The sequence below is a fragment of the Mobula hypostoma genome, chromosome 12, assembly GCF_963921235.1.
Source record: "Mobula hypostoma chromosome 12, sMobHyp1.1, whole genome shotgun sequence".
NCBI classification, from domain to species: domain Eukaryota; kingdom Metazoa; phylum Chordata; class Chondrichthyes; order Myliobatiformes; family Myliobatidae; genus Mobula; species Mobula hypostoma.
The window spans coordinates 29958754-29984635 of NC_086108.1; the positions used below are offsets into that span (position 1 = coordinate 29958754).

The following is a 25882-nucleotide window of genomic DNA, read 5'->3' on the forward strand; positions in this document are numbered from 1 at the left end:
GGTCATGGCCAGTCCTCAATCAAAGTTGCACCACAAAAGCTTTATTTATGATAGCAAACAGCTCAAGCAGGAGGTACTTCAGAAATCACCATTTTCCTGCTCTGGATTGCTGATGCTAAGGGCCCTAGATGGGAAAATGTAGTGGTACAAAAGGTGAGTATACTTTCCAGTGTTGTGGTTGGTTAATGCCAGTGATCCATCACGTTCTTAGAGTACCATCTACAAAAGCCCAGCCAGAATCAAAATCATTATTATTACTGACTTGTATGATATATTTCTTGTTATGTGGCAACAGTTCTGTACAAATCACTCAATCATTGGGCAAAGAAAAACATTAGATTTGTAAGGGACTGAGAGGATGATTGTGATTTTTGAAATACTCTTCTATGGCTATTATTCCACTGGCACTTGATTCCTTAGTGTTTGTGTGCATTGAGCTAGATAGGCCGTCCAAGTGACAGCAGGAGCAGGAAACATTGAAGCTGATCCAGTCATCTGCCTGTCTGATCTAAACGTCTACTTTTCAGAGAGCATTGCCCAGTTACAATCATTTGTTGTGACCATTTCTCTGCCCCACCCCTGTGCTTAATTGTATTCTCTCCCTCTGCCTGCTTAGTTGAGTTTTGTGCCTGGCACAGTTACTGCTTTTCTCTTGATAATTCCTGCGAGTTTATTTCGATATCTGACTGACTCATTGATGACCGCATTTCTTTGGACCAAGTCATAACTACTCCTACAGGTTTTAACTGTTAAAGTATCTTAATATTTTAATTAATATATTATACTTTGAAGGGAGATTACCTCTTCATACCTCCTCTTGAGCTCTGCAACTCCTTGAAGATTTTGACACGACCTGAAGCAAATTCATTTCCTTCTCCTTGCACAGGCCTGGTGTTTAATTTCAACATTATTGGCAGCTGAGCTTGTTGCCTTGTTCCCTGTTTCTGGAGTTCCCACCACAGTTGTTGTTGCCATGAAGTACCATGAACTTGGAGTTGAACATAACAGAAATGGGCTCTTTGGCCCACCAGTTCTGGACTGACCAATAACTACTCACTTGCATTCATCCCACACTGGTCCCATTTGTATTTTTTCCATCAACTCCTCCCCTCCTCTCCCCCAACCCCCCAATTCTACTGTTTGCCCACATTTTGGGGGCAATTTAAAGTGGCTATATAAAATATCAACACCCACTTTGGGGAGCACCGGATGGTAGCCTGTGGAATCGAGGTGAAGGTACGGACTGTATTGCTAGCACTGAGGTCAGGATTGAACCCAATGCGAACTGTCTGCTAGTACTGCTGGGCAACTGCTCCACTAGCTGCGCCACTGCTGCCTCTGTCACTCTGAAAATGCTGCAATTGTTGGTGTTGTTCTGGTTGCTGCATTGTTCAACAACTTCTTTTTGATACCCACAGGTGGAAGGAGATCAGGTACCCCCAGGTCACACCATCAGCCAGTACGAAACATGTAAAATTCGCACTATTAAAGCCGGAACCCTGGAAAAACTAGTCGAAAATTTATTAACTGCCTTTGGAGACAATGATTTTACATATATCAGCATATTTCTATCAACATACAGAGCGTTTGCTTCAACGGAGCAAGTTTTGGAACTGCTGCTGGACAGGTAAAAGAGCAAACAAGTGCCACCTATTTAAATAGACAATGGAATGGTTGGCTCTTCAACTGGGTTGTATCTTTTATGCAGATATTCATTTGGAACGATCAATGTTCTTGGGCTGAGATTGTAATGAGTTCACCAGAAGGGGTGGTGGTGCTTGACCAAGTGCTTTGCCAGCTTAGTGTGTTGTGTACTATCACTAGAAGTTTTTATTCTATTCCTTTCAGCTGCTTCAGTTTTTGTTTCAGATTCTACAATCTGCGGTTTTAATTTATTTTTTCTGATACCTCTACAGCTTTCATTACACATGAATAAATTCAGTGGAGCTATCTCTGTTCTTAAAGGTTGAAAAAATGTACTTATTAAGATCCAGTGAGGAATAGGTCCTTCTGGCCCTTCAACCCATGCTGTCTTCCCCAATTGAATCTTGCCTAACCATGGGACAATTTACAATAACCGATTAACCTACCAAGCTGGTGTGTCTTCGAACTGCGGGAAGAAACTGGAGCACCCAGAGGAAACCCATGCAGTCAGGGGAAAACATACAAACTCCATACAGACAGTGGTGGAAATTATTTTTGCTGAAACCTTGACAGCTGTCATTACATGTGAATTAATTCCATGGGATATTTTTGTTCTTAGCAGTTGAAGTATTTTCTGTGGTTTCCTCTAAGGAGTGTCTTCCAATAATGATGTAAATATACTGATCAGTATATTCAAAGTTCAAAGTAAATTTATTATCCAAGTACATATATATGTCACCATATACAAGCCCGAGGTTCATTTTCTTGCGGGTATATTCAATAAATCCATAATAGAATAATAACAGAGTCAGTGAAAGACGGCACCAACTTGGGCCTGTGATGATTGAATTGATTGATAGGCTGTGGACTGATGGACAAAGCTTGTGAAGTGTTTCCTGTCCCTTTTTGTTTTCCTCCTTGCTGCTGAACACCCAAGTGGAGTATGCAACAGAGTAATGCACTCCACCTGCTGGTTTGGTGTAGAACCTTGGAAATTAAATGCAAACCAGATGACTTAAGCACAATTCAGTATCTTGGATTTTCTGGCTAATTTTTTTTCGATGGCAGCCCTGAGCCTGTCATTTAACAATTTGATTTTTTTTTTGTTAGTCTTTAGCTCATTTTATACAATTGTTCACATTTAAATATTATGATCTCATGTTGGCACTGAATGCACAATATCCAATATCCTGAAAGGATAATCCGGCAGCTGCATTAAATTTAACACTGTTGTGATTTTTCTGTTGGAGACTTTATTTGTGTGTATGTGGGCAGATTGCAGATGTATTGCAAGCACTTGTACCCTGGGTGGTAAACTGTCTCTAAGGGTTTAAGGTTATTTTCTTCAATGGAGACTGTTAGAATGGACTTAATGAGTGAAAGTTGTAAATGGAGCACAAAAGAAGAAACTTCCATGGGAAATCTGCTGACCAGATGTTGGATTTTTAAAAACCGTATTTAAAAAAATCATACATGTCTGCTTATTGCTGATTGAATCTGAAAAATATTTTCATTCACTCTTGCAAAATTATTTATGGAAACTTGCATATTTCATTGGTTTCTCCTTTTCATTTCTTTACATTCCTTACATTTCTGTGTCTTAGGTGCTGGTGAATTGTTTACAAGCTTGTCTGTTTCCCAGAACAGTTAAATAGAAACACTGTCCTGAACCAAAGCAGGAAGTGCGAATTTGCATCACTTGACTGACTGACAAATTTGTGTTGATGGCTCAGATAGTATTGACTAAAGAATTGTATACCAGATTCTCCAATTCACAGGAGTACAGAGGGAATATTTTGTTCTGAACTGTGGTTTGGAATGAACTAAAACTGAGGGAAATGAATTCCACTGAAGTTTTAAACAAAATTTTGAACTTTTACATGAAAATAAAAAAAATACAAAGCAAGAGTATAAACTAATTGAACAACACGCGTAAAAATTGCTGGGGGAACGCAGCAGGCCAGGCAGCATCTCTAGGAAGAGGACCCTGACGAAGGGTCTCGGCCCGAAACTTCGACTGTACCTCTTCCTAGAGATGCTGCCTGGCCTACTGCGTTCCCCCAGTAACTTTTATGTGTGTTGCTTGAAATTCCAGCATCTGCAGATTTCCTCGTGTTTGTGTTTGTAAACTAATAGAACAACTGTTTGAAAGAGCCACTTTGCATATATTAGGCTTAAAACATTTTGTCATGTGCTATTGATAGAATTGCAAGAAATGGACTGATACATATTTTCAGAAGTTTTTGAAAGTCACTCATGAATATTTCCCCTGAACTAACAATGGCATTAGTGACATGTATGTACTTTGTGAGAGTGTTCTAAAATGCTAGTGAGAGTTATCAGCTTGATTGAAGCTTAAGACATTGAATCCAGAGTGCTTTCTTAAATTATTTCTTCAGCTAGAGAAGCAAAGGCTTGTCTAAGCTTGTTTAACTTATTTTTATGACTGATTGCAGGTACGGAAACTTTGAGTGTCAAAGCTGTGGGGAAGATGGCAGTCAAAGTACATCAGAAATGAGAGCCGTAATTAGGAAGTAAGTGGATCGAATTCATCCCCCCCATCCCTCCCCACTGATCTCCCTCCTGGTACTTATCCTTGTAAGTGGAACAAGTGCCACACATGCCCTTACACTTCCTCCCTCACCACCATTCAGGGCCCCAGACAGTCCTTCCAGGTGAGGCGACACTTCACCTGTGGGTCGGCTGGGGTGATATACTGCGTCCGGTGCTCCCGATGTGGCCTCCTATATATTGGCAAGACCCGACGCAGATTGGGAGATCGTTTTGCTGAACACCTACGCTCTGTCTGCCAGAGAAAGCAGGATCTCCCAGTGGCCGCACATTTTAATTCCACATCCCATTCCCATTCTGATATGTCTATCCTCGGCCTCCTCTACTGTAAAGATGAAGCCACACTCAGGTTGGAGGAACAACACCTTATATTTCGTCTGGGTAGCCTCCAACCTGATGGCATGAACATCGACTTCTCTAACTTCCGCTAATGCCCCACCTCCCCCTCGTCCCCCATCTGTTATTTATTTATATACACACATTCTTTCTTTCTCTCTCTCTCTCTCTCCTTTTTCTCCCTCTGTCCCTCTCACTATACCCCTTGCCCATCTTCTGGGTTCCCCCCCCCCCTTTCCTTCTCCCTGGGCCTCCTGTCCCATGATCCTCTCATATCCCTTCTGCCAATCACCTGTCCAGCTCTTGGCTCCATCCCTCCCCCTCCTGGCTTCTCCTATCATTTCGGATCTCCCTCTCCCCCTCCCACTTTCAAATCTCTTACTAGCTCTTCCTTCAGTTAGTCCTGACGAAGGGTCTTGACCCTAAACGTCGACTGTACCTCTTCCTAGAGATGCTGCTTGGCCTGCTGCGTTCACCAGCAACTTTGATGTGTGTTGCTTGAATTTCCAGCATCTGCAGAATTCCTCGTGTTTGCGAATGAGTATCTAAATGTTTTTTATTCAGAACAGAATAGCATGAAAGAAAATTGTTGGAGTTCCTGCAAGATTACACAGATGTTCTTGCAGTGTGGTGAATATCAGTTCATAGGAAACAGCTGCTACTGGAGTTCTTAAGAAGAATCTTCCACGTATAAAACACAACAATGAGAAAATGCCTGCCCTTCAGCATAAATAAATAGCTTTGGTTGACAATTCAGGGCTATCCAGCAAGGTTAAAGTGATGTGAGATTTTCTCTTCCAGGGCGTTCAACTCTGCTCACTTCCACCCCCCGCCTCACTATTTAAAAAAATTGCTGTGAAAATTCAGGGACTGGGAGTGGGGCAATGAAAGATCGAGCTCAAGGTTTCTCAACTGGGTTTCTGCGAGTGATCGTGATTTAAACAAATAACCATCGTTCTTTTAACCGCGCAGCGTACGATGCTAATGCTCGCAGAGGTGGGCAGTGACTAAGCAGCCCCGTTAACAATCTCGATAGAAGTCTCTCAGCCCAGTATGGCAGTGCACAGTAGGACAGTGTTTATTTGCTTGAGTCCGTTCTCAGTTTCCACGTGAGATAGGGAAGGGCGGTGGGTTGATGATTGGTGAGCAGTGTATTGCTATTAAGCATGAAATACAGTTCCTGAGCATTGAATGGACTCGACCAACTTGGGCTTGGCCTCTCCCTCCCCATTACTTCCCCCAGCTTTTCGTTACGCACCACCGACTGACTTATGGGAGTGAACAAACTATTGGTGGTGTAGAAATTGGATGGAAATTACATTCTAAAGACAGTCCAGTGTGGCAATTTTTGAAGAGGAGGTGTGAGACGGAAGAGGAAGACTTGAGGCCTAGGCCTAAGGACAATTCTGATAAAGTTAATGATGGAGAATTACAATCTTCTGAGTCATTTCACTGCACAAGTGCAACAATGGACATAAAAGTCTGTCTTTTACAAAACTACAAATGTTTGTAAATGTTTACTTACACAACCAATACACAAAGTATACATAAATTTGATTGCTACTGTCGATAAAACAGTCAATTCCCTGGGGAGCCCATCGCTCTCAGAAATCACCCACTGTACCCAGTGTGACTGCATGCTCCCTTTCCAGGGACAGTCGGGCACAAGCATATCCTTGGCAGAGGGACAGGCAGTTGGCCCTGGCAGAGTTTTGACTTTCCGCTGCCTAGACCCGTGAATGGCCAGGCCCAGAAGCGAGCCCACCAGTAAATCCTCCAAGCGACTCGCCCCCTTCCGTACACGAGGAGCGCGGGGCTGAAGTGCAAACAGAACCTGAGCAGCAGCCCCTTCAGATACTCAAACCGACTGCAACCTCTCTCACTCCACAAAAGCGTGGTACACTGACTCCTGGCCACGGAATGGACAGGAGTGCTGGGTTTCAGTGAACCTGCTTAAAAACCTGATGCACAGTACTGCCCTGTGCAACACCTTCCACCCCTGGTCCCCAGAGTACAGGGGAAGGACCCCAGCATAAAGAGATTTCCACTGGGGACGACCTCCACTACCAGATGGTACAACAGACCATCAAGGCGAGTCAGGTCGGCAGCAAAGGCAAGGAAGTCAAAAGTGTGCGAGAGCAGCCTGTTCAAGGGCATCACGGAAGGGCACGGTGGGCATCCCCACGATGCCACTATTATATGGGGGGATCCCGCATGCTATGCAGGACCCCCTGCTGGTGGTATCCCGGGGCCTGGGTCTGAGAGGCAATTCTGGCCAATCAGGTGGTGGTGCAGCCAAATCCCCTCCACTTCCCCAAGTCTCCTCGACATCCACCCTGATAGGATGGGTACTAGTCCCCCTCGCAGTTAGGGCACAGTACCCCACCTATGCAGGAGCACCCTGTCTGGATGAGTCTATACCCCATATCCTCAACAGATCTCTGTAAAAGCGAGGCAGGTCCCTCAAAGTGGCAGTAGCTGATGCTGTCCTGGAAGCCACATGCCTTCCTGCAGGCAGTGTCTCCGGTGGTGAAAGTGCGTCACCAGCACATGCCATCCCGGAGGGTAGTCGCTGTACAGGTATCTCTGCAGGGTCCTGAGGTGGAGAGCCGGCAGCTGGGTGCACACACACCAACAACTGACTGCCCTCTATGTTCGGAAGACTAGGACCGCAGCAGAGACCCAATGCCTCTTGTTGCCGCAGAAGTCATCCACCTGCCTCTTCGATGTCCTGGAGGCAAAAGCAGTGGGTGGGACTAAAGTAATTAGCCGGTACCATTGCAATGAAAACTACTTATCACTAGGTTTTACAGGGACTGGTAATCAAGTTGTCCTATTCCATTGTGCCTAGTCTGTGGCAAACAACTTAGAAATGCAGCAATGGCTCCAGCAAAATTGAACAGACACTTAACTACAAATCACAGCCACATGACACTTAAAAGTGCTGATTATTTGCCACCTCCCTTGTGCCATTTTGCTAGCTTAGTTACTTGCTGCACCGACATACTAGCCTTAACTCAGATGGTGACAAGAGGGTGTAGAGGAATGAGATACACCAGCTAGTTGAGTGATGTCAGAGCAACAAAATGTTGCTTTCAACATCATTTAAGACCCAAGAGCTGATTGTGGACTTCAGAAAGGGTAAGACGAGGGAACACAAATTAAGTGTTCCCAGTGATTCAGCAACAGTTTCTTCCCCTTTGCCATCCAATTTCTAAATGGAAATTGAACCCATGAACACTACCTGACTACTTTTTTTAAAATTTCTATTTTAGTACTACTTAATTTAACTATTTAATATACATATACATGTATACTTATTGTACTTCAGTTTTTCTATATTATCATGTACTGCATTGTACTACTGCTGCAAAGTTAACAAATTTCACAACATATGCCAGTGATATTAAATCTGATTCTAATTAACTTTCATGCACAAGAACATCTAGATTCCTCTGTATTTCGTGCTGCAATCTTGGTTTAGTTAGATAATCCAATTATTAATTCCTTATACTAGTGTACAGGATTTCAGTTCTGAGTTTAAATACCATTTGGCAAGTTTCTCCACACTCACTAAACCTATCAATATCCTGTTGCAGTTCACATATTCTCATTACAGCATGCTTACACCTGTTTTCACCTCCTCTGCAAACCTATATGTCTCTTCACCCTTCTTCAATTAATTAATATTGATAAATAAAGGGAAAGACTGATGCTTGAGTCAATGGTGCATTCAGACTAATCTTCAATCCATGTTAATGCACTTTTCCTCTTCTGAGCTCTTGTGCACAAGCCTCTTATTAATGCCTTCTAGAAATCCTACTGGGCTACATTTATTATCCTCTATTGATTCCATTTGTTACATCCTTGAAGTGCCCCAGCAGCTTTGAGAAACATTATATTCATTTCATAAACAATCTTAACTTGGTTTAGTTAAACCTTTCTAAATGAGTGGCTATTTCTTCTTTGCTTAAGATTGCAGCATCTTCCCAACAAAGATTAAAGATTAGCTTTATTTGCCACATGTACAGTACATTGAAACATACAGTGAAATGTATTGAAATGTGATCTTTGCGGCAAACTGGCATTTATGCCCATCATTGCCCATGAAATAAGAAGGTAGTCTTGAAACAACTGCATTGGTCTGGAGTTACACATAGACCACTATAGCTAAGAGCATCAGATTCCTTCTCCCAAAAAAGCATCAGTGCACCAGGCATGATTTTAATAACCATCTGAAAATTTTGTGCTTATTTTTACCACAATTAGTTTAAAATTCATGTTGTATTATTAAACATGAAACCCCCCCACCCAGTGATTTTGAAAATGTATCAGATTAGTAGAAATCTGGCTATTAGTCTAGTAGTCACAATAGTGCTGAATATTATTTCTAAGCATATATCACCCTTAACATAACTGCTGACTTCTTTCATGTTAATTTCTAGCGCAATAGCCTCAATTCTGCGAGCCTGGCTGGACCAGTGCTCTGAAGACTTCCGGGAAACTCCAAATTACACGTGCCTCCACAAGTTACTCTGCTACCTGAGACAGACGATGCCAGGCTCCGATCCTGAGCGAAGGGCTCAGAACCTCTTGGAGCAGTTTCAGAATCAAGAGCTGACAGAACAGGAGCTGGACAGTAAGATAAACCTTTGAGCTGCAAGTAATGAGTTGGGAAATGTATGTAGGGGTTGTGAAGAAGTGTTGATAAAGGCTGTACAAGCAACACTGAATCATGAAGTTACAGATCTGCATTGTAGATTTGGAACAAGGTTGGGTCTGAAGCCTCTTTTTCGAATTCTGTTCCTTCAATAAATATATACTGTCTTTATTTTGATAGTTGTATTTCAAACTTACTCAAGTTGTGCCATTATTCTTTTTGTTTTAGAAATTATTTAAAGGGGGAAGTAAGAAAATTTCTTTATTCCTCTGGTTATTTGAGGATTCTGCCCCCAATTTTCAGTGTCATTTAAAAGGGAAACTGATCATTTGAACAAAACATAAAAGTTTATTGGGGAAATGGAGATGAAATTACAATAGATGGATATAGATAGAGGCATCAAACAAATACAGAAATCTTTAACGAAATTGGCTGACTCCTCTTAAGATTTCCCAGATTGCTTCACTTTATATATAAAAAAATAATAGTTTGAATTGCTGCCAGCTCTGTTGCAAGCTCTGGGGTTCAAAGGTAATCTGAAAACATGAGCCTGGACTTTACAGTAGTTACCATGGCTAGGCTACCAGCCTTTCATGTGACTAAAGTAAACTGGCAGTAACTGCTGCGACACAAACTGGAGCACAAGTCCACTGTCAGCAAATCCTTGCTCCTCCAAACTTCACCTATTTAATCACAAGGAATTAATGAACATGTGGAAGCTTCTGATATTTACAGACAATTTTCAATGTAAAATACCCAGAAAATTTTGTGCTTTGTTGCATGAGGTATGCTTTACTGTTGAGCCATAATAACCCTTTAGTAACCTGACATTTCCACCCCCCCTCTCAAAAAAAACCTTATGGGTTACGGTTTGCTCAGATAATAGGTTTTAAATTTTAAAACCTTTTTGATTTTTATATTTCAGCTTCTGTCCTATTTTATAGGTTCCAAACACAATGCTCTGCATAGTATTAGCATTCCCTTTAAAACAAACATACCTCTCACATTCTCCTTTGATGCTTCCGGAAATACCTCAGCTGGCTTGGTAACACACAGCCGCTGGGCAAGGAATTGCTCCTGAACTGATGCTGATAGGTTACCACTGTCACTGTGTGGGAAACCCATACCACAGTTGTTGCCAGATCTGTGCCAGCTTTCACTCAGTGCAAACATGAGAAAATCTGCAGATGCTGGAAATACAAAGCAACACACGCACAAAGTGCTGGAGGAACTCAACAGGTCAGGCAGCCCTCATGAGTCCTGAAGAAGGGTCTCAACTCGAAACATAACTGTTTACTCTTTTCTATAGGCGCTACCTGGCCTGCTGAGTTCCTCCAGCATTGTGTGTGTGTCATTCAGTGCAAGGCTGCTGTTTCACTGCTAATTGCAAAATTGGTAACATTTCATGTAATCTGAGGGGCAAGTGTGTTTAATAACACAATGGATGACAAATTAGTCAAATTCGTATGATGACATATGCCATAGTTCACCGGTGACTGCTTAGTGTTGACCAATAAAAATTGATGTCTTGTTTCTCCCCACTTGCCCCTATCCAGTATCCCGCTACCACCGACTGACACTATTTTGGGCAAGTGCAATAATGTTACTGGAACACATCCAGCTAATTCCTGGTTTGTTAATTGCCTATTTGCCAAAATTAGAATGCTATAGCAATGCATTCATAAATTTGATAATATGCTTGACTCATTCATTTCTAATGGAATGGTGAAGGAACTCATTGCAATAGAGGCTTTGCAGTTGTCTACGGTAGTGGATTTATACAATCCTGTACTGGATTTTAGATTTAAACAATATTTACCATTAATCTTATAGGAATTGTAAGATAAAGCAAAACAAATACTGATCTGTCAGTAATTGGAAGAGACAACATTTTATTTTCCACTCAACCTCTCTACCAAGAAGTTGTTAAGAATTGTATAGCACTCAGGAATAATTCTGTTGAACTTCAACGCAATCCAGCAAATGTTTGGCTGTCCTCCTTGCCTCCTTTCAGTAACTTTCCTCTAAACTCCCCCTCAATTAAAGCGTGTATGGTTTCTTGTTGCATATTTCCTGCATGGTGCATCTTTTCCTTGAGCTTAATGGGTGAATTATACAAAACAGCTTTTTTTGTGCGTTTTCCTGGCTGTTATTGTTAATGAATGTTTGTTGCATTGTCACTTAAAAGTAATGCTGGCTTACTTTAAAACCAGAATTATTCAGTTGGTGGGAAGATTGACTCAGACACAGATTAGCTCTTTGTTCATCACTGCTCTTTAATGGGAACATATCAAGAAAACGTTTTTTCTTGCCGGTTGAGTGCTCTATTTAAGTGACTTTGATTGTAATGTAATATAATTTTATCAAAGTCGTTTATGGATGTGAGAAAATTGATTACTTTTTTCAAATAATTTATTTTAAAATCAGTACAAATTGTATTTGTGCAAGTTTGACCTTGTTCTTTTTTAGATCTTAGTTAAGTGTTGTGAACCTTGGGCACAAACAAGTGTCTTGTCAATTGTACAGATGGTTACCATGGAAACATCACTTTCAGCCTGGGAGAGGAAGGGGATGTAGAGATAGATGGAATTGAAGAAAAACAGGATTTCCTCTCCTTCTCATCAGATAAAGTGGCAGAGCAGTTGACTTACATGGATGCTGTAAGTAAACAAGAATTTGGGCCATTATGTCTGTATGATTGCCTGGTTACCATTAATGCCATATATTAAGTAAGCGTCCTAATCTTTCTGCACATTGCTAATGCTGTTAATGCTGTGTCAGTCAGTATTGCTCAAAGTTCACTTCATAGAACAGCATTTTAAAGCTTCAGAACATGTGACTTCAGTATCAACATTGGAATGTCAGTGCTGTCAAAAACCTCAACAATCCTTTTGTCTTTCTGAACAGGATGTTATGTGAGAGAACACTAAAAAGCTCATACTGTAATGTCAGATCTTGGGCATTGACACAGTGAATTAGGATCAATCCACAATAAAGGCTGCAATCTCCAGAACTAAAGTACAATTTTTATCACAAATTGTTCGGGGGGAAAAAAAAGATGTTGATCCAGCTTAGTGGTGCAAAGCCTTGGCAAATGCTATATTATGATAGAATAGGTTTAAAAAAACTAATTTGAGTGGGATATTGCTGGGATGATGTTTCAGTGAAGCACAGTTGGGCACAATGTGAAGCCAGCTTTATATGCTGTTTTGACTATAGTCTGTTAGTTTGAACTAAAATTGCCATTTGTGTGTTCTTTCTCAAAATAAAAATATGTTTGACACTGCCTTTGATTCTATTAGATATACATTTTAATTGCACGCATTCTCACTTAAATATTGTTGCACTCAATATTTCCACCTCTAATTTCTTCAGACTAATGGAGCATGCACAATCTACCTGTGCAAGCTGAAAGTCATAGCCTTGGGCTTCTGTTAGACCAAGTGTCTGTGCGCTCAACATTCTTTTCCATGGTTTTATAAGGAACATTTACTTTCCTCAACATAACTCTCTATCAAATTTCATTCTGTACTTCAGTCAACTAAAATCTCAATCATGTCTTTTTGTTACCTGGATTTCATTGTCCAAAATTTCCTCAAGAATCTTCTGTCTATATATTACCTTACACCAGGATCTCAATCTTCATGGATCACAGTTAGCTCCCTTCCTCCCTATACCTTTGGTTTGAAATGAATCCTGTTGGAGTCCTACTATATAAAAATGGGACATTCAACCCACCATGTCCATGTTGACCATTGGGCACTCAGTTCCATTATTATTTTTGTTTAGCTTTATTATTCTATTAGAAGGTGTTAGAGTGATTTTTGGGTTGAGGACATATACATTTAGCAATTGGCTACCAGTCTTCACATCTGAAAATGTATTGTGCATTTCGTTTGGGGTGTAGCTCTGAACAATGGTCCCCAAAAGCTGTGATTCCCGGTCCAGACAATGTGGATTAAAATTCATTTGGATGTCTGTTTAGTTGGCTACTTACAAGTCTTGTGCTTAATTTTATGTTTGATTTTAGGAATTGTTCAAGAAAGTTGTTCCACATCACTGCTTAGGCTGTATATGGTCCAGAAGGGACAAAAAGGGAAATAAGCACCTGGCTCCCACCATTCGGGCCACCATCACCCAGTTCAATGTCCTCACAAAATGTGTCATCAGCACTATATTGAGGGATGTGCAGCTGAAGCCACAGCAGAGAGCCAGAATCATCGAGAAGTGGATTGATGTTGCCCAGGTAACACACGACTGAGAATCGGGTTTATTATCACCGGCATGAGACATGAAATTTATTAACTTAGCAGCAGCAGTTCAATGCAATACATAATCTAGCCGAGACGAAAAAAAAATAAGTAAAATAAAAATAATAATAATAAGTAAATCAATTAAATATATTCAATAGATTTTTTAAAAATGTGCAAAATCAGAAATACTGTATATTTAAAAAAAAAAGTGAGGTAGTGTCCAAAGATTCAATGTCCATATAGGGATAGGATGGCGGAGGGGAAGAAACTGTTCTTGAATTGCTAAGTGCGTGCCTTCAGGCTTCTGTATCTCCTACCTGATGTAACAGTGAGAAAAGGGCATGTCCTGGGTACTGGAGGTCCTTAGTAATGAACGCTGCCTTTCTGAGACACCGCTCCCTGAAGATGTCCTGGATACCTTGTAGGCTAGTACCCAAGATGGAGCTGACTAGATTTACAATCTTCTGCAGCTTCTTTCAGTCCTGTGCAGTAGCCCCTCCATACCAGAGAGTGATGCAGCCTGTCAGAATGCTCTCCACAGTACAACTATAGAAGTTTTTGAGTGTATTTGTTGACTTGTCTGTTTTCACAATGTGAAAGGTCAGAGGTCATGGTGCGAGTATCAATCAGGGTAGTAGAGGACTTTTAAAACTGAAAGCAGATCAAGTCTAGTCATTTTCTGTTGTCAGGTTTGGAAGCTTATTGGGTTGTGGTATTTAGATGTTGCGATATCTGAATTTGAAAGCCTGTAAAATTATAGGAAGAAGTGACCTGAGGTTGAGGTGGGTGTCTAAGAAGCATTTCTGAAGTATAGTGAGTTTTGGTTGTGCATCATTCTGAGACTTTGGAAAGTTGTATCGGCGTAACTTCTGCATCCTTAACTGTAACCATGAGCTGGAAATTGTATCCATTAAACTGAGAATATAATGAATAACTAGCACTCTTTTCTCCCTTTAAAGTATTTGCTTTGCTGTGTCTTGTGCAGTAGAGACGTTGTGGTTGCTTTGTTCTTGTGGTTCACTTAATTATACAAGATTTGCGGCGTCCATGTGTCTGCTTTTTACTTAAGTTCTTCCATAATCATCTTACAATTTTACAAATAGACAGCCTTATTAACTTCCCTCTGGGTCATGACCTCTGCCCCATATAGCTGAGTTGAATCTTTATTCACTTCTTTCTTCAAATAAATCTACAAGTCTTCAAAAGAGAAAGTTACTGGACTTTTGTGCTTCTGTAGGTGGCTGCATTTGAATATTAGCATTAAAAACGGTAATGCTATTTATATGAAGCATTAAAGCAGCATGTTCTTAATTTTTAATTACACTTGGAAAAATTAAGTTGGTTATTTGATCTAAAACAATTTCTCTCCCTCCTTAGTGCAAGATCTTTAAATATTTTAATTTTTATTTTGCTTGGGCACATGCCCATGAGGCTGCATTCCAATGTCTGGTTGAAGTTGCTGTCACCGAGTTTTGATGAATGAACAATCATTTGAGGAACGGGGGCACAGTGGAAGAGGAGGAGGTTGGCTTTGTCCTCACTCCATTATCAGAAATCGATAATTTGCATCAGGTTCCACTGTACACATTTCTGAGCGAGTCCTGGAATGGGAACCTTGCCTCCCTGGATCTCTGTAGAACAAAGAATATAGAAGATATTTCCACCATAATTCTGGCTGAGGCTAGCTAGCCTGGCATCAGCAATTGTATATTAGTTTACTTGTAGCTAATAAAAATGCATCAGTTTTAGTTCTAGTATGTCTGAGGTTATTGTATGCAGTGGGTCTTCAACATGAGGATTTTATCTCAGCCATTGTTGCCACTTTTAATCCAATTATTGGCAGAAAGGCTTCCCTTTTCTGTTTGTTCCCCCCCACCCCGCAAAACAGTTTTAGAAGAAAAGTTTGTATTTGATCACTTCTGAAGTTTCCTTTGGTGTCCTTGACCTCATTTGTGACCGGTGTCTGAAGTTGTTAGGCAATGAAGTGAGGAGGTGGTTGTACAGAAAATGTGAATAACAAGCTTTAAGCTGCCAAGTATAAATGTTTTCCACAAAACCTTAATGCTGTGGTATTTTCACAGCTGACTCTTGGTAGCTATGTTCAAAACACTGAGGTATCAGGAATTCGGCAACCTCTCATAGTTAAACAAAAAATCTCTTGTTTTACCATTAGGAATGCAGGATCATGAAGAATTTCTCCTCACTGCGTGCCATTCTCTCAGCCATGCAGTCAAATCCCATCTACAGACTGAAGAGGGTTTGGGCTACTGTATCAAAGTAAGTCTATTACCAAGATGGCTGTATGCATTTTCTTTAACACGTATGAGGTGACGTGGATCGCAGATTCTTCCCTGAGTTTGATTTCAAGATGGGCAGATCTCAAAGATTTTGACAGGGTTTTCATTGTTGTACCCAATTCCCTAAAAAGATCTGTCTTTACTGAAGAATGAGCATTTGCTGAGTAATTGTATCTGGAGCAGGGGTTCCCAACCCTTTTTTTTATGCCATTAAGCGAGAGGTCTATAGACCTCAATTTGGGAACCCCTGCAATGGGTGAGCTGGGGGGTTGGGGAAAGAAAATATTATCCCAATATAGATCTGCTACTAGTTGTGAATTGCCATCAAAATATTTACTCTGGGCATATATTTCCCTGGTGAAGTAAGAGTGTTCACTAACAACGTAGAGAATTTGCAATCCTTCGTCACTCAATGAAATGTGTTAAATCTTTCCAAAGCAATTGCCTGAGATTGGAATTCAATGTCAGAGACAACTTGATCCTATCCTGATTTTTTTTTTAATTTTAAGCTGCTTGAGTATTTGTCTGGCTACCATAATGTTTGATAAAGATCTCCATTCTGGTTCTGTGAAAATCTAAAGTTCCGCAGAGCTGTCCATTATTTATTTCGTCAGACACCTTGACGGCAGGTGATTAATCTGTTTCTTATAATTGTGTCTCACTCTTTTGATTAGAGACAGCATGTTGATGTTTGAAGAGCTTTCAGAAATATTCTCTGATCAAAATAACCATCTGACAAGTAGAGAGCTTCTAATGAGGGTAAGGTTAATGCTGTGGCTGAATGCTTTCCTATTGGTGGGGCATTAAATAGTTATAAAAAGTTCTTGCAATGGGTTAAGTCAGTTGCTGACAGCTAATGAATACTGTACACCAATCTCAGATCCATTTTGTACCAGTTAGTTTGGTTTGGTCAAAATTTTTAATGGAAATGATAAGTACAATTTTTCATAAACTGGCTTTAAACTTGTGCTGCCATTCCAAGTGATGGAAGTTTATCTTGGAATATCTTCTAATGAATTGCAAAGTGAAATTTGTGTTAATTATGTTCCTTTTGCTTCATGCACTGAGCTCCCCGTAATTTAAAAACCAGGCAAAATGCTTGTGTGTCATTTTCTGTGTGTAATTGATGCGTCTAATTACCACCCATTTCTTACACTTTGTTATTTTATTGATAAGGATTACTGGCTGCATGGGACCCAGGCCACATTTATAATCCACATACTTTGTTCAATCTTTTTGACTGTAGCTACTAAATTTAAAGAAAATTACAAAATTAAATCAGCTGTCATCTTATTCAACAGGTTTCTGTGACTTGATAGAGCAATATGCTTTTAAAATACTGAATATGTTCAAAGTGCTAAGATAATCACTCCTGTGTATGAGTAACCCTATTAACGTTGCAATCTTTTGTGTCACCATATTTTGAAAGTTTATCAAAGATAAGAGCATTGTAAGGAAATCTCATCAAATGCACAGTCATCTCATTTTGGGCGGCATATCAATGCTTGCTGTCTTAGTGGGGGGGAGAGAAAGCAAATCGTATTCAGTTGAAAAATTGGAGGAGTGCGTGTAATAGCATATGAAAAATGCTCTTTTATCTTGCTGGTACAATCAGTATGGCAGTAATTCAGTTCAGCTGAGCTAATTTGTTTGTAAGAATAAGTAACATGATTCAAATCAAGATGTTAGGAATTGCAACTAGATCTTTTTCCATGTCTTTCCACAAAGCTCACACATCCTTCCCAGCTCATTGATTATTTGCCAAGATGTTTTCTTGACCGCCCCTTCACCCTGAACAAAAAGATCTTACAGCCAGCACATGTCACCCTAGGCCTCCAATGTTTAAACAAGCTGCTCACCCTCAGTTTAGATTAGGGTTAATTCAGCATTGGTATTGAAAAACTGGGTTAATAAAAACTGCTTATATTTAGGGATAGGAAATTTAGACTAATACTGTAACTGTAAATACTTGGTGCTTATGAACATTCGAAGGAATGTGGTATCAATTCCTCAGATGTCCCTTTTCCTATTTGTTTCTGATTTATTTTTCTCGATCCTGAAGTTTTGCTTGCTTAACTAAATTAACAGGCAGCAAAATACACTGAGCTGAGCCAAGATTGACCTCTTCTAGAATATTTGTGCTTATTTAAAACTGAATGATAGTCAGGACAGTGAGCACAATAGTTCAGTTCTTGAAGCATCAATTCAAAATCCATTTAGGAAACAGTCTTTTCACACCTTAAGCAAATGCACACAAAATGCTGGAGGAACTCAGCAGGTCAGGCAGCATCTGTGGGAATGAATAAAGAGTCGATGTTTCAGGCTGCAACTGTTCTTCAGGACTAACCTTCTTCCCCTCCCCTACATTTTTTTTCTGGCGTCTTCCCCTTCCTTTTCAGCCCTGATGAAGGGTCTCGGTCCAAAACATCGACTATTTGTTTATTTCCATAGATGCTGGCTGGTCTGCTGAGTTCCTTCAGCATTTTGTGTGTGTTGCTTTGGATTTCCAGTATCTGTAGACTTTCCCGTTTTCACATTTTAGTCAGTCAGTTGCCATTGTGGAACATTAGCAGACAATTTGTGACTTCAGAACTGTCCACTGTATCACTTACTATCTTTCCTTATCAGTATAATACTCTGAGCACTCATTTATTAATGGTACCTCAGACAAATTCCCTCCATTGCTTGGATTGAAGTAATCCATGCAGAAACTTTGACAGCCAGTTTCATAGAAAGCTGCATCTGAACTATTGTGTTTGTGCATTTGCACGTTTTTACCCCCTTCATTTCAGCTACCTGGTGTTCTTGCTATCCTGACTCTATTTCCTCTGTTTGCCTTCCATAAATTTTAAAACAAAATTGAAAAGTTCACAGGTCTGGTTGTTGAAAGGTCATCCACCTATAATATTGACTCTTTCTTTCACCAGACAAGCATTTTCTGTTTTTCCAAATTCCCAGCGCTGCGGCAGTTTCCATTTCCATAAAATTAAGTGGTTCACAGTCAGCAGTCGAGCTCAAAAACTATTCTGTCAATGACATGGGCTTCCTTTTCTCAAATCTGCTGAGTATCTCCCACTTTATCCTGCTTGTCACTCTGGCCTTCTTTGTTTGTATGGTCTTGCAACTTTTCACCCAGCCGTTCACTTTTATCATTCTGACTCATCCTGTTCCTTTTCTATTTCACTCTTCTACTTGCTTAGTTACTTGTCAGTCATGGTGTTAGCTACTTACAAACTTATTGCTGAGTTACCATACCACTTCAAGTTGTTCACAGGGTAAGAGAGAGTCAAAGTAAGGGTTCCTTGTTAAATCCCTCTTCTGTTTTGAATAGAGTTGTGAGTTTCTGTCTGCTCAAAGAGAACTAAATGCAGAACAGTCTTCTGTAATATTCTTTCTGCACAGAGGTCCTCGAGTCCCATAGTTCTCAAGATGCTTGCCTCAAAGTTTCCCTGATCTTATGCTGTGTTAGTCCATTGTAACCCATCCACCTTTTGTTGTCAATTGGCCGTTCTCTGATTGAAATCAAAATTGGGTGAACAAAGATTGTTATTCACATGCCTCATACTGAATACCTAACTATTCTTTAATCGGAGAGTCTAAAAACAGTTGTTTTTGTAGTTATAAATATGGACCATGGATGATGCCTTAGCTTGTGCTTTCTTTAGAGATATAGCTGTCCCATATATAATTCACTTTTATAATTTACTTCCTTTAATCTGTAGAAGTCATATAGATGCATGATTACCTTTAGTTTTATATTTAGTTACCTTTCTGTCGTCAATTGCAAGGTGAGTATTGATTACCAGTTTCCATTTTATGTTGGAGCTTGCATTGTGGGACCCATCTTGTGTGGCTGCTGTCTGTATCATCTACTAGTTCTGTGAGATTATGAACTGAGCATACTTTGACACAATCCTAGTTATCTTCATCTCTGATACCCATTGAAGCAACATTTTTCATAGAGCATCTTTTCCGTGCACGTCTGAGCTTCACCATTTATTGTCCATCAATGTGACCAGCAATCCAAGTTTGGAAGCTTGCAGAAAGTCTGAACTAGTTCCCATTATGACAGTATATGAAACTTCTCCACCTTCCAACAAATAGTTCAAAGTATATTTATTATCAAAGTATGTGTACATTATACAACCTTCAGATTCGTCTCCTAGCAGGTAGCCACGAAACAAAGAACCCCAAAAGAACCCATATAAAGAAAGGAAACGAAGACTGTCGGACACCCAATATGCAGAGAGAAACAAAAAAACATTATGCCCATTTAAAAAGAATTTAAAACTAAAAAATCATAAAATAAAGAAGACCGTTAAACACCCAATGTGCAGAGAGAAAGAAAGTAGGATTAGAAAGTATTGAGATGTAAATACCCAATGAGATTATACCTATATAGTAAGGAGCAATGATTGTTCTTGTGCATAACAGGTCGATCAGTGTTTCCGCAGCAGGTTAACCCCTTCCAATTTCTAGTGATGTAAATTGTGTGTACTTGGGTGTAGGTTGTTAACAATCTGGTACGATACTGTTCTCTGTATGGCTGCCTAGAATTTTCACTCTAAATAAAGCACTGTACTGCTTATCACAGATGGAAATATCTTAGCTGAATCAAATTTATTCTTTGCAAGAGCCTCGAATGGAATAAATTTGATTCAGCTGGAATGCAAAACATTGCGGGAAAGTATCGGCAGGGTGCTAATTGCCTTTTATTTCCGTCCTTTCAGGAAGGCACTTCAAAATTTGCAAATTTGGACAGCAGTGTGAAAGAAAACCAGAAACGGACTCAGAAACGGCTGCAGTTGCAGAAAGATATGGTAGGTTACTCCTTTATATTCACCACCAGGTGTGCAGTATTTTACTCAAAAGAAAAAAATTGCCTGGAAATTGGCCTCATATTTGTACAATGCAGCTGTTCTAAATCTGGCTATTTACCAGTACTTAGAATTAAATAGAACACTAGTATTACTGATTGCTCTTTAAAAGTGTTCAGATTAGTTGCAAACTTAAACTATTTGTACTGAAAATGAGATATTGCTCTATTTTGACATAATTTCAATCAAAATATTCTACATTTCATATGATTATGATTGAATGCCTGGACCAGTAAGCCAGGAATATGCCTCTAGGCCTTAGTAGGTAAGGTCTTGACAATAGTTGATTTTGTTCATTCATTGGGGCATGGGTGTCACTTGGAAGGGTAGCAATTAATCGCCTCAAAGGTGGGGAGAAATAGCTACAGTCTTTATGCCTTGTGTTGGAAGTAATCACAGAACTGGTAGAAAGGTATTGGATTTCTACAATTTTCCTACACTATATTCCTACAACTACATTGGTGCTGTTTCCTGCACCCAGGCCGACCTTGTCGACTTCATCAACTTGACCTCCAACTTCCACCCTGCCTTCAAATTTACCTGATCCATTTCTGACACCTCCCTCCCCTTTCTCGATCTTTCTGTCTGTTTCTCTGGAAACAGCTTATCCACTGATGTCTATTCCAAACCCAATGACTCTCACAGCTACCTGGACTATACCTCTTCCCACCCTGTTACTTGTAAAAGTGCCATCCCCTTCTCTCAATTCTTCTGTGTCCGCCGTATCTGTTCTCAGGGTGAGGCTTTCCATTCCAGAACAAAGGAGATGTCCTCTTTCTTCAACGAAAGGGGTTTCCCTTCTTCCACCATCAATGCTGCCCTCAACCGCATCTCTTCCAATTAGCGCATATCTGCCCTCACCCCATCCTCCCGCCTTTCCACCAGTGTTAGGATTCCTCTTGTCCTCACCTACCACCCCACCAGCCTCCAGGTCCAGCACATAATTCTCTGTAACTTTTACCATCTCCAACAGGATCCCACCACCAAGCACATCTTTCCCTTCCCCCACTTTCTGGTTTCTGCAGGGATTGCTCCCTCCACAACTCCCTTGTCCATCCCTTCCCACTGATCTCCCTTCTGACACTTACCCTTGCAAGCGGAACAACTGCTACACCTGCCCTTACACCTCCTCCCTCACTACGATTCAGGGCCCCAAACAGTCCTTCCAGGTGGGGTGACTCTTCACCTGTGAGTCTTTTGGGGTCATCTATTGTATCTGGTGCTCCTGGTGTGGCATCTTGTATATTGGTGAGACCCAACATAGATTGGGAGACCGCTTCGCCGACTACCTACACTCCGTCCACTAGAAAAAGTGGGATCTCCCATTTTAATCCCTCTTCCTAATACCCATTCCGGCATGTCTATTCATGCCTTCCTCCACTGTCGTGATGAGACCACACTCAAGTTGGAGGAGCAACAACTTGTATTCCATCTGGATAGCCTCCAACCTGATGGCATGAACATTGATTTCTCAAATTTCCAGTAATGGCCTCCTCGCCTCCTCCCCCCCCCCCGCACCTTCTCTATTCCCCATCCCCTTTTTCTTCTCTCACCTTATCTCCTTGCCTGCCCATTGCCTCCCTCTGGTGTTCCTCCCCCTTCTTATCTTCCAAGGCCTTCTGCCCTCTCCTGTCAGACTCTCCCTTCTCCAGCCCGGTATCCCTTTCACCAATCAACTTCCCAGCTCTTTACTTCACCCCTCCCCCTCCAGGTTTCACCTGTCAACATGTGTTTCTCCGACACCTTACCCCACCTTTTAACTCCTCAACTCTTTTTTCCCCAGTCTTGCTGAAGGGTCTCAGCCCAAAACCCCGACTACTCTTTTCCATCGATGCTGCCTGGCCTGCTGAGTTCCTCCAGCATTTTGTGTGTGTTACTTTGATTTCCAGCATCTGTAGATTTTCTCTTGTTTGTGATTGGATTTTGACAATGATGGGTTGGTGGTGTATTTCCAAAGAGTATTGTTCTGTTTCATTGCCGTCCTTGTCTTTCAAGATATTAGAGGTGGTGGGCTTTTGGAAGGTGCTGAGAAGGAAGCCTTGATGAGTTGTTACAGTGTGTTTTGTTGATTGTTTGTATTGTGAATGACGATGGAGCGAGTAAGTGCTCAGTGGAAGATGGGAAGCCAGTCTAGCCGGCTTCCATGTTCTGGTGGTGTGAAGCTTCTAAAAGGTCAACTTCCATTCAATGGAGAGAATTCCCTGATGCTCCTGACTTCTCCCATAGATTAGGGAATCCACAGATGAATCTCTCAGCCAGAGTACAGACAAGACTTGTAATCTTTTGTTCTAAATGTTCCCCTTGGCCATTTCTTTGTATCATCTAAACTGAATTGAAGTGTCTGGAGATTGGTTTGTGTAATACTTGGGACTTCTGTTTCTGGATGAAGATATTTGCAAGCACTTCAGCATTGTCTTTGGTACTTGTGTCCTAGGCTGTGTAGTACATAAGAATAAGGACACTTATGGAACGTGCTTCCGCTAACTTGTTGCATTGTCCAACACCAGAATCACATGGCAATGATGTACAGCTTTGATCTGGACCACTCCTACCAATCATTACAAGTTTGTCTCAATTTGTTGGAATTGTGCAAATGAGGCCAAATAGATGCCACCCTTATCCACCTCTCTCCACCTTTGTTCTCACTACCTGCTTCAACCAACTTTGACCTTCAGGACTTGGCCAGATAGCTGTGGTGTTACTGAGAGGTCCTTGGTGATGGAAGTTGAAATCTTGCAGCTAAATGCATTAATGCCCTGTGATCCTTTCAAATATACCTTAACACGAAGCACTGATTCTTGCATGAGATGGGATACACCAGGATGTCAAGTCTATGTTTTGTTAAAAGTGCTGATGATCACCTGGGCGATGAAAACTATCAAATAGGCTCATCAGTGGTGCTTGATTGGGAAAGAATGCTGTATTTGACCTTGCTACTTCTGTGATACTTGCTAATACTAAGCTACGAAATAGCTTCTATTCATCTTTCCAATAGTATTGATGTGAACAATAAACAGAAAGGTTATATCTTTTATGGGCCCTATAATGTGGGAGAGCTATCAAATTCAAATAACAAATATTCCACAAAGCTTGGCATGGTTATCTTGGCGCAAAGTCCCAGGTCTTCCTAGACTGTGCCCTGGCTTTGTGTCTGAACTATTAACCTGTTTAATTCCAAATTGATTTAGTAGGATAAGAAGAGAATGTAATGTGTGGACAGGATGTTTGAGAAGCTCACGCCATCCAGTATGTTCAAAGTTGAACTAATTTGCCTCTTCCCCAGGGTGTGATGCAAGGGACTGTGCCATACCTTGGTACCTTCTTGACTGATCTGACAATGCTGGACACTGCACTCCCAGATTATGTTGATGTAAGTATTACTGTGTGTTGTGATTCCTTCTTTGGTTACTGTTGTTCAAAGTTCAAAGTAAATTTATTATCAGAGTATATCTATGTCACCATATACACCCCTGAAATTCATTTTCTTGTGGGCCTACTTCAGTAAATCCGTAATAGAATAATGACCATAATAGAATCAATGAAAGACCACACCAATTTATGCAGCGATATTAAACCTGATTCTAAGCTGGGCATTCAACCAGTGTGCAAAAGACAACAAACTTTGCAAATACAAAAATAAAGAAATAACGACAACAAATAAATAAGCAATGAATAGCAAGAGCATGAGATGAAGAATACTTGAAGTGAGTCCATAGGTTATAAGAATAGCTCAATGATGGGGTGAGTGAAGTTCAGTGAAGTTATCCCCTTTGGTTCGAGAGCCTGATGATTGAGGGATAATAACTGTTTCTGAACCTGGTAGTGTGAGTCCTGAGGCTCCTGTACCACCATCCAGATGGCAGCAGTGAGAACAGAGCATGCCCTGGGTGTTGGGAGACCATGATGATGGATGCTGCTTTCCTGTGACAACGCTCCTTGTAAATGTGCTCAATGATGGATTGGGCCATATCCACTACCTTTTGTAGGATTTTCCACTCTAGTGTTACCGTACTAGGCCATGATGTAACCAGTCAATATACTCTCCATTGCACATCTATACAATCTCGTCAGAGTTTTAGATATCATGTCAAATCTTCACAAACCCCTAAGGAAGTAGTGGCGTTGTTGTCCTTTCTTCGTAATTGCATCTACTTGGTGGGCCCAGAAGTTAGAGCATCAATGAAAGTTGTTCGAAGGTAATCATCATGAAAATGAAACCATTTAAGGGATAGATTTAGAATACATTAAAGAATCTGAATGCATATGTTCAATAATTTAATGTACTGTGAAATTAACTCTGAAGTTGAATGAAAATAGCTAAGCAGATCCTCTAAGTGCTGTCCTTCTTAACTGTGGTCCAAAATGTTGTGTATTGCACAGTTCATGCAGCTTTGTTACTTGGACGTCATGCAACCTTTCATTCTTTGCTGCCAGTTTTGTTGTGTCGTATAAATTACGTTGCACAAAGACCACATCTTAAGCAAATTAAAAGCTATTAATGCACAATCTACCTTCACATTATTGCAGTTTGGGTCATGGAAATTTTCAAATTACTTCTAAAAATTTTGAGGTACAGAATTAAAATTCACTCTATTATGTAGGGTTATGAGGCAAAATGATGAACAAAAATGAACAAGTGCTTTATTGAGGACAAACAAAGGTCAAGTTTTATTGCAGGTTGCTTGTTCAGAGTGAGTGGGCACAATGGAGTTGCCTTGGACGGACAAGATAATCTCTTGGATTGATACTTGTATAGTAATACTTCAAATAATCAGAATTCCCTTACCTATGGATTGCTCTTTGCTTTTGAGAGAAGAACTTGTTAGGGGTGCATCTCCTCTTGAAACATGGGTTTCACTGAGCTAAAATAAGTACTTGCATGGCAGAAAATCACATTAGAAGTAGTTTTCAAGGCACCCAAACCCTATGTAATGGAGAGGGTTATAAGTTGTCCTGCTTCTGAATTTTGGCCTCCTATTTTGGAAGCCAGTTAAATTGTATTCAATTTTGGCCTTTCCAAGTCTATAATCCTGCAGTGCATTCATCCAGGCAATGCTCTCTTTTTGCTACTACCACTGGGCAGGAAGTACAGGAGCCCTACGCGCCACACACCAACCAAATTCAGGAACAGTTATTACCCTACAACCATCAGGCTCTTGAACCAGTGTGGATAACTTCACTCACCTGAACTCTGAACTCATTCCACAACCTATGGACTCATTTTCAATGACTTAACAACCCATA

General features: G+C 40.6%; 1 protein-coding gene across 5 annotated transcripts in view; it reads left to right on the top strand.

The window, feature by feature from the left end:
• rgl1 (ral guanine nucleotide dissociation stimulator-like 1) overlaps window positions 1-25882 on the top strand; it is a 299811-nt gene that overhangs the window by 253699 nt on the left and 20230 nt on the right. For all 5 annotated transcript variants that reach the window (XM_063063771.1, XM_063063773.1, XM_063063770.1 and 2 more), the window contains exons 3-11: window positions 1419-1627; window positions 4101-4178; window positions 8997-9190; window positions 11738-11871; window positions 13242-13457; window positions 15638-15741; window positions 16436-16520; window positions 20492-20581; window positions 23922-24008. In XM_063063771.1, the coding sequence (XP_062919841.1) occupies window positions 1419-1627; window positions 4101-4178; window positions 8997-9190; window positions 11738-11871; window positions 13242-13457; window positions 15638-15741; window positions 16436-16520; window positions 20492-20581; window positions 23922-24008 (1197 nt within the window). The remainder of the gene's footprint in view (window positions 1-1418; window positions 1628-4100; window positions 4179-8996; window positions 9191-11737; window positions 11872-13241; window positions 13458-15637; window positions 15742-16435; window positions 16521-20491; window positions 20582-23921; window positions 24009-25882) is intronic.